Source organism: Apteryx mantelli, chromosome 6, assembly GCF_036417845.1.
Source record: "Apteryx mantelli isolate bAptMan1 chromosome 6, bAptMan1.hap1, whole genome shotgun sequence".
Lineage (NCBI taxonomy): Eukaryota > Metazoa > Chordata > Aves > Apterygiformes > Apterygidae > Apteryx > Apteryx mantelli.
The window spans coordinates 50,939,010-50,953,532 of record NC_089983.1 but is presented as its reverse complement, the minus strand read 5'-3'; the positions used below and the strand labels follow the sequence as shown (position 1 = coordinate 50,953,532).

The 14,523-nt window shown below is 35.1% G+C and overlaps 1 protein-coding gene across 1 annotated transcript in view; it reads right to left on the bottom strand.

Moving 5' to 3' along the window:
- The window catches only part of PKP4 (plakophilin 4), a 96,678-nt gene that overhangs the window by 31,332 nt on the left and 50,823 nt on the right, over positions 1–14,523 (bottom strand). Inside the window, exons 4-9 of the mRNA XM_067299474.1 lie at positions 12,504–12,538; positions 6,786–6,911; positions 6,434–6,624; positions 5,040–5,586; positions 2,091–2,282; positions 349–569 (exon numbers count right to left, since the gene is read on the bottom strand). Coding sequence (XP_067155575.1) covers positions 349–569; positions 2,091–2,282; positions 5,040–5,586; positions 6,434–6,624; positions 6,786–6,911; positions 12,504–12,538 — 1,312 coding nt within the window. The remainder of the gene's footprint in view (positions 1–348; positions 570–2,090; positions 2,283–5,039; positions 5,587–6,433; positions 6,625–6,785; positions 6,912–12,503; positions 12,539–14,523) is intronic.

The following is a 14,523-nucleotide window of genomic DNA, read 5'->3' as shown; positions in this document are numbered from 1 at the left end:
GTATTATAAATGCCTCTGAAGAATTACTCAGAAATACTGACAATAATTCACTCTGTTTTCATCAAATTTACCAATATTTCTTGTAATAACTTCTAAATGAAAATAAACATGGAAAAAAACTGTAATAGCATTTAAATACATATAAGTCATTCATCCTTACTGTAGCAAAGTAGAAGAAATTTATTACTTTAGCCATTCAACAGAATCTTTAAATCCAAATTAGTCACAAATGTTTAAGCAATGTAGAGCTGAAATACGCACAACAAAAGGTGCCATATTTATTCAAGGAACATGTTAAAAATCTTACTATTCTGGCAAATATGTATGGTTATGGAAAGCGGAATGGACTTGCCTGGGGTCTTTCTGAATGCTGTCTATGGAGGGCGACCGTGTCGTCCCATCGTCAGCGGGCGCCGCGTGCTGCAGCCTGCCGTACCCGGGCTCCGAGAGGCGATAGGGCACCGACCTGTAGGGCTCCGCGTAGGTCGCCGTCGTGTTCAGGGCGTAATTATTTCTTTGGTATGTGAGTGTGCTGCGCTGGCTGGATGATCTTTGCAGGTTTCCAACTCCTAGTATAAAATCAGTATTAAAAAAAAATAGATAACAAATGTCTATTGAAGAAACAAAGCAATACTTGGTGAAAAGAGTAAGCAAAAAATAATTCTAGAAAGAGTGTAGGATGCTCCATGTCCAAAAGCTATCACCAGCAGTTACTCCTAAATTTAAAATACCCACAGGAAATGTCTCTGGGAAGACAAGGCTAGTGACAGAAGTAGAGGTTTGGTGGAATCAGATTTAAACCCTGATTTACTTGACTATTAAAAGAAAGAAATGCAGCTTGTGTCTTTAAACAGAAATCAGGCTCTAAAATGTTTCCAAAGTGTTTAACAAAATTCAGTTACCAACAGTAATTTCAATTTGCCAACAGTACTAAAGAGGAAAAAATAATTAAACAAAAATTCCTATAACTGATATTATATTTTCCTTTTTCCATCTATATGCAAATTTTTCCTGAACAAAGCTAATAAGAGGGAGAATCAGGATTAAAGATGCTTTCAAAGTATTAAGCTTGGGGCTTCAGAAATACAAATGTAAACCTTTCTGTCGTGACAGAGCTGATGTGGTAGTTTGTTTTTCCAAGGTAACTGATATTAAGTAAACCAGAAAACAGAGAATTTCAATTTCTAGTTAACTTTCCTCATTGTCACATCCTGACAAACATAATTTGTCTACTTTAGGTTGTAATAGACAGGACAGGATAGTTGCAAAAGCCCCTGCTTCCTTCAATACCCAATACTCTCAGTATTTCAATTATGTAAAAAACATTAAAAAGCAATTTTTAAATGTGTAAAAAATGACATAAGAATTGGACACATCTCTGTAAATGTTTCTAGAGAGTTGGTTAGTTAAATCACTCTAATATTTGGACAGTTTTTACAAATTACTCCACTATACAACTTTACAGATCAACCTTAAAAAAACACTGCATTGCAAAGTATATTTTACATTTCTCTTTACAGAAAATCAATTCTAATGCTAACTTTTTGCTTAAGCAGTTCATAATTTCAGTAAAGATTATATCCAATATCATAGAAATATGGTAGTTTCACTCCATAATCTTCAAATATAGCATTTACTATACTAAAACACTAATTACACTGCAAAAGTTGTGGTAAGTAAGTAATTTAAGTGTGCAAGCTATCATTTTACTGGACTGACAAAAAAACCAAACAAACTCAGTTGGTAAGAGAATGATGCACAAAGAATGCAAGAGCGTGCAATAAAATTTGTGTCATGAAATACTCTTTCTTTCAAGGTACTTGAGTATACAGTATCAAATGGAAAATATTCTGACTCTAAGTTGACACTGATATATAGCACCAAGTATTTCTTGCAAGCATCAGAAAACCTTTTCAGTTGCTGCTGTTTAAGTCCTTCAAACCTAGCTTGTATTTCCATCGATCTGTAACATCTAGTTTCTCCTTTTAAATTGGCATTACATATTGCCATACGTTCCAGAAAAGCTCAAGTGAAGCTTTGGTACACGTTCAATGGATTCAATGGAAGAGCAGTGGAAGTCCTTTACTCACCTGACCCCGTTCGGTACAAAGCTGACTGGGATCCTTGGTGTAGCTCAATCGTCCCATGATTTGGACTGCGGTATACTGGACTGTAATAAGTTCTGCCTTCATAGATAGGGGTGATGTGCAAGTCAGGAGACACAGTGGATCGTAGTTCTTGTCCTAGTTGACTGTGTTGACTAGCGTATGAACTCCTCAGGCCTGAAAACAAGAAGAGGTAAATATGTACATGTCCAAAAACATTGGAAAGTTCAAGCTCTTCAGTTCTCAGTTTGAGGGTTACTCAGCACAAAGCCACAGACTGTTACAGAACATTTAGTCCTTTTTGATGAGAAATGCAGACATTTTATATCCAAGATATCAACTGGCAGGTTGATTACAAGATTCTACAAACGATGCATTAAGTTCAGATTGTACGCTACAGAAGTAAATATAGGAATATTTTGTTTAACTTCAAGTGAGAGCAGGATCCAATACACTGCAATCCTTTCCTTTAGAACCAGATAGTAATGAATGTAGTTCGAACTAAGTGCTTAATAACAGCTATAGTCTTAGCCTTAGTCTTAGCCCAAACCCAATTATTTATATTTTATTCAAATATCTAAAAATATAACCAAAAAGAAACTATAAAAGAGTCAAAAATGTTGTGATATTTACTTAAGAAAAAAAAATCCTTTAAAATATATAGATCAAACTAAAAGTCCCTATTTTTCAGTGGTTATGTTCAATATATTATTTTGGAATGCTTACAAACTTTACCTGTTCTAACAGTGTGAATAAAGCAAATTGCAGCAATGCATTAATGGCATACTAAAACCATAAATAACAGGCCAGTTTGAAGAAAACTGAACATTAAGTTGAGATAAATACATTTTACAAAAGAGGCAGCACTTTCAGAATCACAGCTATTTCAATATCTTTATTTCTGCTAATGAAGTAAAAATAAAAATGGGACAAGATCCAGCTCATCAAAAATCAGCTATCTTTGATCTTGATTTTAGTACAGCGACAGTTGCTTAAATCTCATCATTTATACACGTCCATTCTAATAATGTAATTGTAAAATTCTCTAGCCAATTAGACGATAGCAAACTTGGTAAATCTTCAAGAGTTTATTATAACTTTATGGGAAAAATTCTTTATGATGTTTTTTTAATTTAACAGTGAAGTCCAGCCATCCACTACCTTTATTGGCTGTTAAAATGCAAAGGCACATATTTTATTCCATTCACTAAATCCTTGTAGATTGCTGAAGTTGTCCTGAACAGTAAAAGCAGTCCCATTGCCTGTTACATCTTCTTCCTCTTTTTCAAATGAGGGAATATTGGGACCCATTTCTTGTATACAGCAGTCTTAAATTCTCCAGAGCGCCTAGCTTGCAGAAAATTATTTGACTACAGATCAATTACAGCATCCTCACTATTCTAACCAGTGCTATCAAGATGCAGTCTAGCCATAGCAGCAGAGATTTAAGAAGGTGAAGAGAAGCCATTATAAATGTTTAAATAGCCCATGAGATATTTTGCTCTGATGCAACTGCATGAAATTCTCTTTTTCCCCTTACCTTTTGCAACTGGATGGCAGCTTTCCTCTACCTCACACACTCCACAGCATCTCATTAAAAGCAACATACAGACTGGCATAAATATATACATTTATATAAAATCAAATGACTTCCTGTTGTCATAAAAACTGTCCTTTTACTACTCATTACTTTCATTTATGAATATGCTGAACAGCACAGGCCCCAACATGTCACTGCAGACTCAGCTGGTGACATGTCCTCACTTTAAAAAAAATCTTACCATTAATTTTTCCCTATATTGCTTATCTGCTAACCAGCTTCTTATCCGCGGCAGCTTACCTTCTTCTTCAAAGAGTTTTTGTGATGGGTCTTAATGAAATACGCTCCTGAACTCTAAGTAGACTATATTAATCTTCCTTTAAAGAACTCCAACAGATTTGTGAGGCATGACTTACTTTTACAAAAAAACATGCTGACCTTTCCCTGAAGTATCATATTTATCTCTGCATTCAATGATTCTGCTCTCCTTCAGCTTCTACAAATCCGTCTGTTACAGATGTTGAGCTAACTGGTCTGGAGTTTCCCAGATAGATCTGGAACTCTCCTCAAAACTTCAAGTTTTTGTCAACTTAAAACTGTCCCAGTACCAAAAGATTGTGAGTGAGATATTGCACATCAAGTTAATAGTTCAGCTCTTTCACCTTCCACTTTCTTTAAAACTTGTGGATGAACACCATCTGGTCCTGATTATTTGCTACTGATGATTTTGTTGATTTGTTTGGTAGCCCCTTCCACTGACATTTCAATCGGGGACAGATCCTTTGATGCATCCCCTCTAAAGAAAGCTTCTAGATTGAACTTCTGCACTGTGAACACACATACAAAATTGTGCTTTTGCAAATTGCATCTTAAACCCTTTTTGTCACTCTTCACTGGACCTGAAATCTTACATCCTTTCCCTTCCTTCTCATCTATACACAACTTTACCTTTTTGAAGGATGGCTTTTTACTTTTAATACGCTCCCTTACACTAGTGTTCAACCACACTGACTTTTTAAAAACGTTTGTGAAATCATTCTATAATGCATGGCATGCATTTTTTCTGGTCCTCCAATGTAGCATCTTTAATTACATACAACCTGCAAATACCTTATCTTTCGTCTGTCCCTCTCAAGTTTTAACTTATCTCTGTCTCGTTTAACTTAAACACCTCAGCAGCAGACTTCCTGACTGCTACTGGTGTTCACTGTGAGCTTACAGTAGCATTGGCACATATGGTTTGACATAAGCATTTACAACTGATTTGAAGAATCCACCACAGCTGTGTCCTAATGCCACAATGTTTCATATATAGAACTGTGATTGCGGTATTGGTTTTCTGAACTTGTAGGTTGGTACTAAGGTTTAAGCTGCGTCTTTACCTTTTTACTAACCTGTAAGGCTGTCTGGACGCGGAGGGACCATTCTCTCGTATATATCGTACTGTTGTCCATACTGTTCCATATCATGAACGGTTCTTTGCAACGTCGTTCCCAAATGCTGCGGGACCGCAGTCATGCCAGAGCGTTTTGGGGAAGAAGATCCTAGCTGGGTTTGAGAGGGAGAAGCTACCCTGGCTTGTACATCAGTGAGGGCCAGAGGGGAGCCGACCCTGACCGACGTTTGGTACGAGGCGGTGCCACCGTTGGGATTCGACGCCTGTCTGGATATCCGCCGCGCAGCTGTCGGGGAGGCAGGTCTCTGTGTGGCATATGGGGATGCTGCCCGCTGCACCGGCAGCGTAGTGGATGCATATGCATTAGAAGCAAGGGCTCTTGGCTCGGTGACCGATGGAGAGCCATACCCACTACCCAGGGACGTTCGCAGCGACCCCCGTGAAGGAGAAACGCCTGTGCTGACCACGTAAGAGGGAGACTGCGCTCTGGATGGAACTGAGCTGACACGTCTCATGGCTCGGTTGGCGGCAATATTTCCTGAAGGCTGTTAAAAAACGAAAGCAAAACGTTGGTTAGTTTTATCTTTTAGGCCACATAGTAGATATTTTTCCTCCATAAGATATAAGAGAGAAAAGTCAACAGGAAATGTATACAACTTAACAATATATAAAAGCAGCTGAAGAGTAAGTTTTACCCTAAATATCATTCATTCTTTAAGTTTTCCTATAAAATATCTCACATTTCAATTCTTCACCTTTTTTCTAGCCAGAATTTCCTAATATACAAAACAGTAATTTAGTATTAAAAACCCTCCATTCCTCATTCTTATTTGGCTTTCTAGGTTAACATAGTTATGCTTTCTTTAAAAGAAGGTACTACACTGGAAATTCAGGAACAGTTCTGCAGAGAGTTCTGGTATAGCTAATAATGCTTTTTTGATTACTACCTTAATATCAACCTGATAAATGAAAAAGGGGGGGAAAAAACAAGTGGTAGAAGGTACAAGAACACAAATACCTTCTTTCTTTAAGCACATGTTTACATATGGGCTAAAATGTAGGATATTTTGTCCAATATCACGCTGAAACAATTTTAACCGAGTGATACTATCTTGATAGTATATTAGCAGCATACTCTGTAGTCAGGAGTCCTCAGAAGTTGTACTTAATTTCAGTTGCAGTAAATGAATCAGATCATATGAATGCTAACGTGAGTGAATAAGTCTATTTTGCCAGACATTTACACTTTTTAAGCAGTGAAGATGTTAATTAAAACAATGTAACTTAATAACATGAATTCCAGCCTATAGGAAGTGTAGGTCCAACTATATATCTATTGTCTTTAAAACTGTGTTACAGACAGTAGAAACAAGAGTACTATTTTGAGCATACCTGAACTAAAGTCTGTCCTTCAGCTCGTGAACTTCTCACCAAGTGGTTATTAGCTGTTCCAATAAGGGAATGCTGCTGTCTATTTTCTGATTTGCTCAAGTTTTGGCTGTTATGGAAACTGCTTACTTCCTGGTACCCGCTGTCAGAATAAGAATTCATTTGTGTTGAACTTCTTGAGTTACCTACAGACCCTGTAGATATGAAGCCAGCATAGGAATAAATGCATTGCATACCTTTATGAAAACGAAGTATTACATATTTAGATATTTATTGCATTCATAATTATATTACATTATTATAGAATCAATATAGAAACATTCTAGTATTTAAAATGCATACAACAGACCCTCACTTTCATGGAGAGATGTCTGTTCTGGAGAGTAGAGGTTCCCTTGTTCTGGTTCTGTTCTAACGTGATAGGCATTGGTATGAGCGCTCTCTGACACGCGGGGTTTGTTTACACTGGTGGCTGGAGCATCTGAAAGAATAAATTAATTAGATAAATCCAATGTTACTTATGTACATTTCCTGCAAATTCAATAATAATTATTTTCTCATGCACGCTCTAACGAAGAGCTTCCAGCATGATATGTCTATAAACAGAGTCTGTTGATAGACACGTACCATCTGCCAAACTAACCAAAAAGAACTTATTATTAGCTTAACATGTGAGGATCTGACTTCCTGTACTTCTGAAGAAGTTCTACAGTTCTCAGTTTTTAAATGTTCTTTCCAAGCTAACTGGATGAAAAATGTAACTGACTATCTAGAAAGAATGTACCATGCTTCTGCTCTGAAAAGCAACTGTACTGGAGTACGCAGAGAATAGCTATCACTTTTTTAAATTGATAATAGTAATGCTACTGTTATCTAAATAAACTTCATAATTAAAAGGTTGGGTTGAATTTTATCCATACTTGTGTATCATCAACAGAAATAATCATAAAATGCAAAATATTTATAAAATCTATTGCTATATTTTATGTGACCTAGCCTCTTCAAGCTGTTAAGAGACTTAAAAATTCATATTTTTACTCTAAATTTTTATTCCAAATTTTATAAATTTTTTACTTCATATACTACTTCAAAATGTTTGTTTTTAATGACTCTTACATGTAACTTCAATTCTAAGAAACTGAACTTTAGAAATTGCACAGGAAAATCTCATCATACATCAGAGAAAGCAAAGGAGACAGTAGGATATAAGGACATCACAACTGCATTATAAAAAAATAAGAAGTTAAACAGTGTGGAATACAAGGACAAGATGAGGATACAAAACAGTAAGAAAAAATAAGCTGAATCAAAATGATTTTGACAGAAATATTAAGCATTCAGTTGTCATTATGTTAAGTTTATATTGATGAAGAAACAGGCATCAGATGCACAGTAGGAAACGTGGATTACATTTAAGGGTAACACTAGATATGTAAATTATTGCTGAAGAAATAAATGAATTCACCTAAAGGGGAAGCCAAAAATAACGTTAATGTCAAGAAGCAGTGGTCTAGCAAAAACTTCAGTGAGCAAAAAGAGCAAAAGTTGTCAAAAGTTGCAAGCTGTGGACGCTGGAACCAGCCAAGTGCTCTCTGAAAGTGAATGTAATGCATGTTCGAGGAAGAGGAAGAACTGTTCGGAGCCTGTCGGTTTGGTGCCGGTGGCTGAGGAGGTTGATGGGAAACACGCTGAAATAAATTCTACGCAACAGTTGATGAAATCTCTCTCAAACTGACAAAGAATGGGCTTGACACACTAGCTAGTAGCACTCAGGAATAAAAACAGATAAGCTTTTAGAAATTCTTTGTTAAAGCTGTTATTACACTATACTTCAAAAGAGAATTCTAAAATACTGAGTATTTGTTTGTATTTGTATCTATCAAGCCAAAAAGAAATATTCTGACTTTTAATAATAAATAGCTGTACACATAACACTGGTGTCTCAATAACTGTACAGTTTGCCATAATGGAATATCCGTACTTAAAATGTTACTCAGTAAGTGCTATTACAAGCAGTGTTTGAATACCATTCAAATACCAGATTAAAAAAAATAAAAATCAATATCTCTTATAGACAGTCAGCATAGTTACTTGACAGTAGTACTTTCTTTGGTCAAAACCATCTAGTAATTTGATGGGAATCAATTAATTATAATAAAAAGTATTATGACCAAATTAAAATAAGACTTGATAAGAAATGTTATTATACTCCCATTAATTTCATCATGGGTGTCCCTAGAAATGATGCAGAAAACCACACTAAAATAACTGATTTTCACGGCTCTTGTAACACCAGCTTGGAAACGGAACATGAGAGATATAAGTGGGTATTAAAACATTCTTTAGAATAAAAGAATTTTGAGGATTGTACATTTAAATTACTCTCTAGTTATCGTCAACATCATTATTTTAATCTTCAAATTTTTTGGTTAAAACAATACAAGACCTTGTTTTTTTATTTGGTATTACATGATACTAGATCAAATTCAAACTGACAATCAATTTCAGGAGAAACACATAGGAAGAATCAAATTCATTTGTGCAGTGCCACACAGATGTTCCTCAGACAGAGGTCTGAACCAAAACCTTGGTTCAGTCACGCATTTGCCACCAAGCAAATGCTTTCACAAGGCTAAAAAAATAAGACTGTTTGGGCTCTCTAACAAAGGCAAGAATGCACAACAAAATGACTTTTTGTCTCCCTATCTCTTTGTGCTACTATAAATCATGAGAAGAATGCCCTGAATAAAATAATAGCCTTTTATAAATTGCTGCTGATCTAATATTCTATTTATGAGCATCTGCAAAATAACATCATGTTATATTTCTGTTAAAAATTCTGTATAGTTCAACTGATGCTTAAAGTACTTTCAGTAAAGGTCACATCTTATCACATCATCCACTGATGTTTTTTTGATATAAACCACTATCTGCACACAGGAAAAAAGATGATTTAAGGGAGTGTTTTCATTTATCTTTAACTTCAGTATTTTTCAGATCATAGATGGTAAACCATCATCCACTGACATTCTTTAAAATAAAGCTTAATAGTAAATAAGTAAGCAAAATCACTACGTAAATGTAAACATTAAATGAAACGTATATCAACTTAAATTCTAAGCAAAATCTTCTCAAACATACCCACTTCTGAGCAATTACTCTAGGTGAACTGTACTTTGGATACATACAGAGATGTGAGGAATTCTGGATTTATATTAATGCATACACTATTTAAACAGAAATACAACTTTTTAAGGAAAAGCAATATATTTGTAAGCTACTTGAGTTTAATATTAGCCCTGTTCTTTTTTTTAAAAGAACTGCATTCCTAGACTTCTTGGCTTTGCTGCTTTCTCAAGTCCTACCATTTTGCAGAAACTTAAGTTTTCCCTCCTAGTGGCAGTGTGTACAGAAGACTTCTAAGGAAAAAGAAAACACAAGTGGCAGGAGAGACTTGAAGGATAAGAAAAAAGTAAGAAGAGATGGATAGATGAAAGGAAGAAAAAGGAACTAATAGAAAGTCAAGGAGAAAAAAGAAACAACAAACAGAATACACTGCAGAAAAAAACTAAGGAGGAAATAAAATAAAGATGTGGAATGAGATGGAACGCAAATGGATGAGATGAAATCACTAAAATAAAGACTGAGATCTGTCAAAAGATATCTTTTCCAGTTGTGGACAGTCATTGGAATATTACAGAACCAAGGAAAATAATGTGAGAAGAAAATAGGAGTTTTCAAAATGAAAGAATGAGCCAAACTAATTTCTGAATTACTTGAAAAAACAAACTTGGCTTTTGTTTAAAAACAGTTAAAAAAAAACATGAAAAGCACCACAGTGATTAGCAAAATTTAAATACAAAGGCAAGTAAGTAGGTTGTTGAAAATAATGGATTTAAAAAAGGAAAAAAGCTAATGTGTGCCTCAACTGAGCTGAGGTGAAACCATGATGGCAACTGAAACCATGTAATTACAATTATTATACACTACATTTAAGAACTTAATCTCTAAATAAAAGAAAACAGGAAGGAGAAAGGAGGGTAAACAGTTTGAGAGATATTATAGGGAAAGGAGCAGAAACTTTATGCTTCTGATTTCGACTTGCACAATTAGCACTCAGTCTGAGAATAAGTCCTCAGGTGCTGTAAATGAACAATGGACAAGAAGAAAATAGAAGAGCCCTTCATTTATCACAAAATTTTATATTCCATCGTGATTCTGAACAATCTTATCTAACTTGGAAATTGGATCCAATTTTGAATTTGGTTCTTCTCTGGGGAGTGAGGGGGCTGCTGGACCAGGCTACCTCCAGGGGTCCCTTCCAACTAATTCTTCTATAATTCCATGACCTGTCACATTCAGTATATTTTTTCTCAGTTGACACAGGAAACCCTATCTTAAAACAGCCCTAGATGGCATCTAAAATTGCCTAGTTTTCAGCATATGGAAAGCTAAAAAAAAAAAAGATATATTCTTTGAAGTGATTTTTAGGGAAGGTAGCTGCTTATGAGAGTGCTTTTAGTCTTAAGAACCTTTAGCACTGGGAAAAGTAAACCTATATAAGCTTATCTTTAATCTAGGCAATGATTCCTTACTTCTGGTACTATAACTTCTGCAATAGTAATCTAATACCAGAAGACAGCTGTTATGCAAGAAAAGCCTCGTATTGCAAGAAATGCAATAAATAAATAGGAAATCATGGAAGCATAGTCAAGTATTACTATAAAAAACTTCACACTAATTAAATAGGAAATTCTTTGCCTCTTTTTTTATAATTACGGTGAAATTATTTTCTGGTTTGAGATGGGCAATATGTTTTAATTTTGGAAAAGCTTTTTTTTTTTAATTGAGCTATCATAATTTAAGGTGGAATATAACAGCAACTTGCAGAAGTTAAGAAGAGTATGCAGGTAGAATCCAAAGAATCTGGAATAGCCATAATTCCAAATATGCTCCAGTGAATAAGCAGATGACTAAGAGGTGTTACTCTTTCTACAGCAGAAGCTGGATAGCTGTGAAAACTGCATGCATTACTTACATAATTAAATGCTTTCATCACAATACAGAACTAAGTTAATAAACTCTTAACAAGCAACCTAAAATTATAATTGCATTTTTATTACATCAAAACAGTTTTGCTTAACTTGATATTCTTTCAAGAGCACACAATTGAATTTGAGTAACATGATCCAACGCAAAAAGCGGTAAGCAGGGAATCAAGGTCCTATTTCGGGTCCTGCTGTGTGTTCTTGAGATGTTGATTTCTGCACATCCACTTCATCACTCTAAACAGACTACCAACTGTTCAGAAGATTGGCTCTTCAACCACTAAACGTTGTAATTGATGCAAAACCCTCATTAGCTAAATGCTCTGATCTGTGAAATTTGAAGGTCAGATTAGATTATTTTAACAGTCCCTTTTGGCCTATACACTTAAATGTTGCCTTTAATAAACAATCCTATCCGCTCTCACTTAATATACTCAAATGAAGAAAGATGTAAATGTACTGCAAGACTAATCTTTCATTTTGGAAAGAAAGTTCAAGTTATGCTGAGATACAAAAATAGAAAAATTACTCTTAGGAAAACCCTCAAAAAATGACAGTTATCTCAGTTTAACTAAGAATATCCGTAAAAAGAATAATAATCTTCAAGTTTAAAACACACTATTATTTGCATGACCCTTACCAGCCAAGGGGAAGACTGAGAAGTATTTTTGAATTAATTGTAAAGGAGACCTAATATACAGGAAGATTTCTGTTACCATCACATCTCTCACAAAAATTCAAAGGAACAATAAGGTGTAGTCCAGGCAGAAAAGAACCTGCAATTACCACTATTTAAGCCAAAATGTGCTTTTGCAGGAACAGATGAACACACAAATGTCTTTGTATCTGAGAAACAGTACATTAATGTTATAGTTTGGAAAAGATACTTGAAAAAGATACATAGCACCACTACTGTAACAAAGTCAATGTTCAGTTTACTTCAAAACAAGCAATAAATGCCAAAAAAAAAAGTTTGGGGGCCTTAAGGCACTAAGATGGCAGAAGGTACACATAAAAGAACATACCTGATGATCTCCAAGGAAATGATTTCTCAGTAGAGCTGTAGAAAGGAAAAAAAAAGTCACAAAAATGAACCTGAACCAAGTGGCTAGTTTGGATTCTTTCTTAAACCAAAGCATAGAAAATTGCACAAAAAACAGTAGACAAAGTTCTGATACGCCATGTAAATAATACTCTGCAGCACTTTACACCTGAGAATTTAACCTTTGTGTATTTAATTTTTGTTTTTGTATCAAACGTAGGGGATTCCTTGTAATTTACTGTATTGCAAACCATCAGGAGGCATAACCTATTTGCAGTACAACAGGTAAGAGCGTGACTTACGACATGCACTTCTTATTCAAGGCGCGATGGTGCAAATAAAGCATACAGCAGAACTTCCCAGGTGGGCACATGCGTATGATTAGCAGGTTCTGTGACTTTGTGAGTTCCATCGTTCCATTCCAGTGCAAAGTCAGAGGGATTAGTTTAAACTATCCGTAGTGGCATACTTTAAACTGGGATTAAAACCAACCCAGATTTGGCACGACACAGAACCTGTTAAGGCATTTCAGAAAAGGTCATAGCCTCCAGCTGACGGAAGGTAACACACCGCTGTTTCTTAAACTACTGTAACGTTCTCCGCACAAGAACGTCAGACTAAATTAACACGGTACAAAAGCTGCACAGCCCTGCAGAAAACCAGAGGCATCTAGACACATTTGGAGCCCTGCCCTTAAGAAACTGTACTACCCTCACCTGGTTACTCCAGAGCAGGAAGCAGACAAACCTCAATTTTTGCACAGCCGCCTTGGGATAAAGTCCTTTCAATTTAAGTTAAAGGTATTTCTCATTTCTAGTACATCATCCGCTGAATGCAACTACTGCATTAACTTCAGAATGTTTTTTCAGCATATTTTGGGGATTGTAACTACATGCCAAAGTAAATTTTGTGCAACTTTAGCAGCTTTTGGCTTGCAAGCTGAACCTTGCACTTGTCTTATTACAACCTTTAAAACTATTTCTATTGTCAAAAATTCAGGAGAAAAATTGTACCAAAATTCATATTGAATTCAACAGAATTTGTATAAAAGTGAACAAATTGTAATTATCCAAAGCTGAGTTTTGCATGTTAGTCAATCTACATGCATACTTTACTGTTTATGATCTTTACTCTTTACTGAGTAAACTCATCAAGACACAATGGGTTCTTAATCAATTCCTATATGCCTATTCATTAATACTTTGTTTCACTGAAGGCTTTTTGACAGATGTTGTGAATACTGGTCTGAGATTCTTAATGCTACCTGAACATCAAATTATACACACTGTACCTCCTCTTACTTTCTTTCTCCGACTTTAAAGAAACTCAATTTCATATAATGAGATGACATCATTCAGTGGTGCTAGCAAAAAAAAAAAAGTGCTAAGCATATAGAAATACTGTATTCTTGCATATACAAGATTTAAAAATATATAATATATATAAATAGTATACATTTTAATATATATAATATATACTTTATATATAGAAATATATATACACACACGCACACATAAAAATGTATCTCTCTACCAGACACATCTGTCTAACTGAAATTCTTTATATGTACAGGATTTATGAAAGATAAAAGTTGCTCTGACTATAGGCCAGAAGTAGAAAACTACTCCATAAACAATTAAGCCAGTTAAGAAATTGATTTAACTTAATTTTCAATAACATTTTTTGTAAGAAGACCAGTGTCTACCACCTAGTGACTTAATCATCTAGTTTTTGTTACCTTACTTTTTTGAAGTTACCAAATTTTTCAGCTTTGATAAGCATGTCTGATGCATTTTATTCCATTCTGTCGTTAAAAAACAAAGTAGTCAAATACTGCCCTACCACTGAGAAGCTCTGCAATCATTAATTTAACTCGTCATGCTGTCTCTTCCTGATATTAATGTGTAATCTAAAGTGTCCATAAATGTTGCACAGCACTTCTAAAAATACTTAATTTTAGCCTGTCTTTATCCTTGAGAAAGAATTAGATTAGTAGGGTAGAC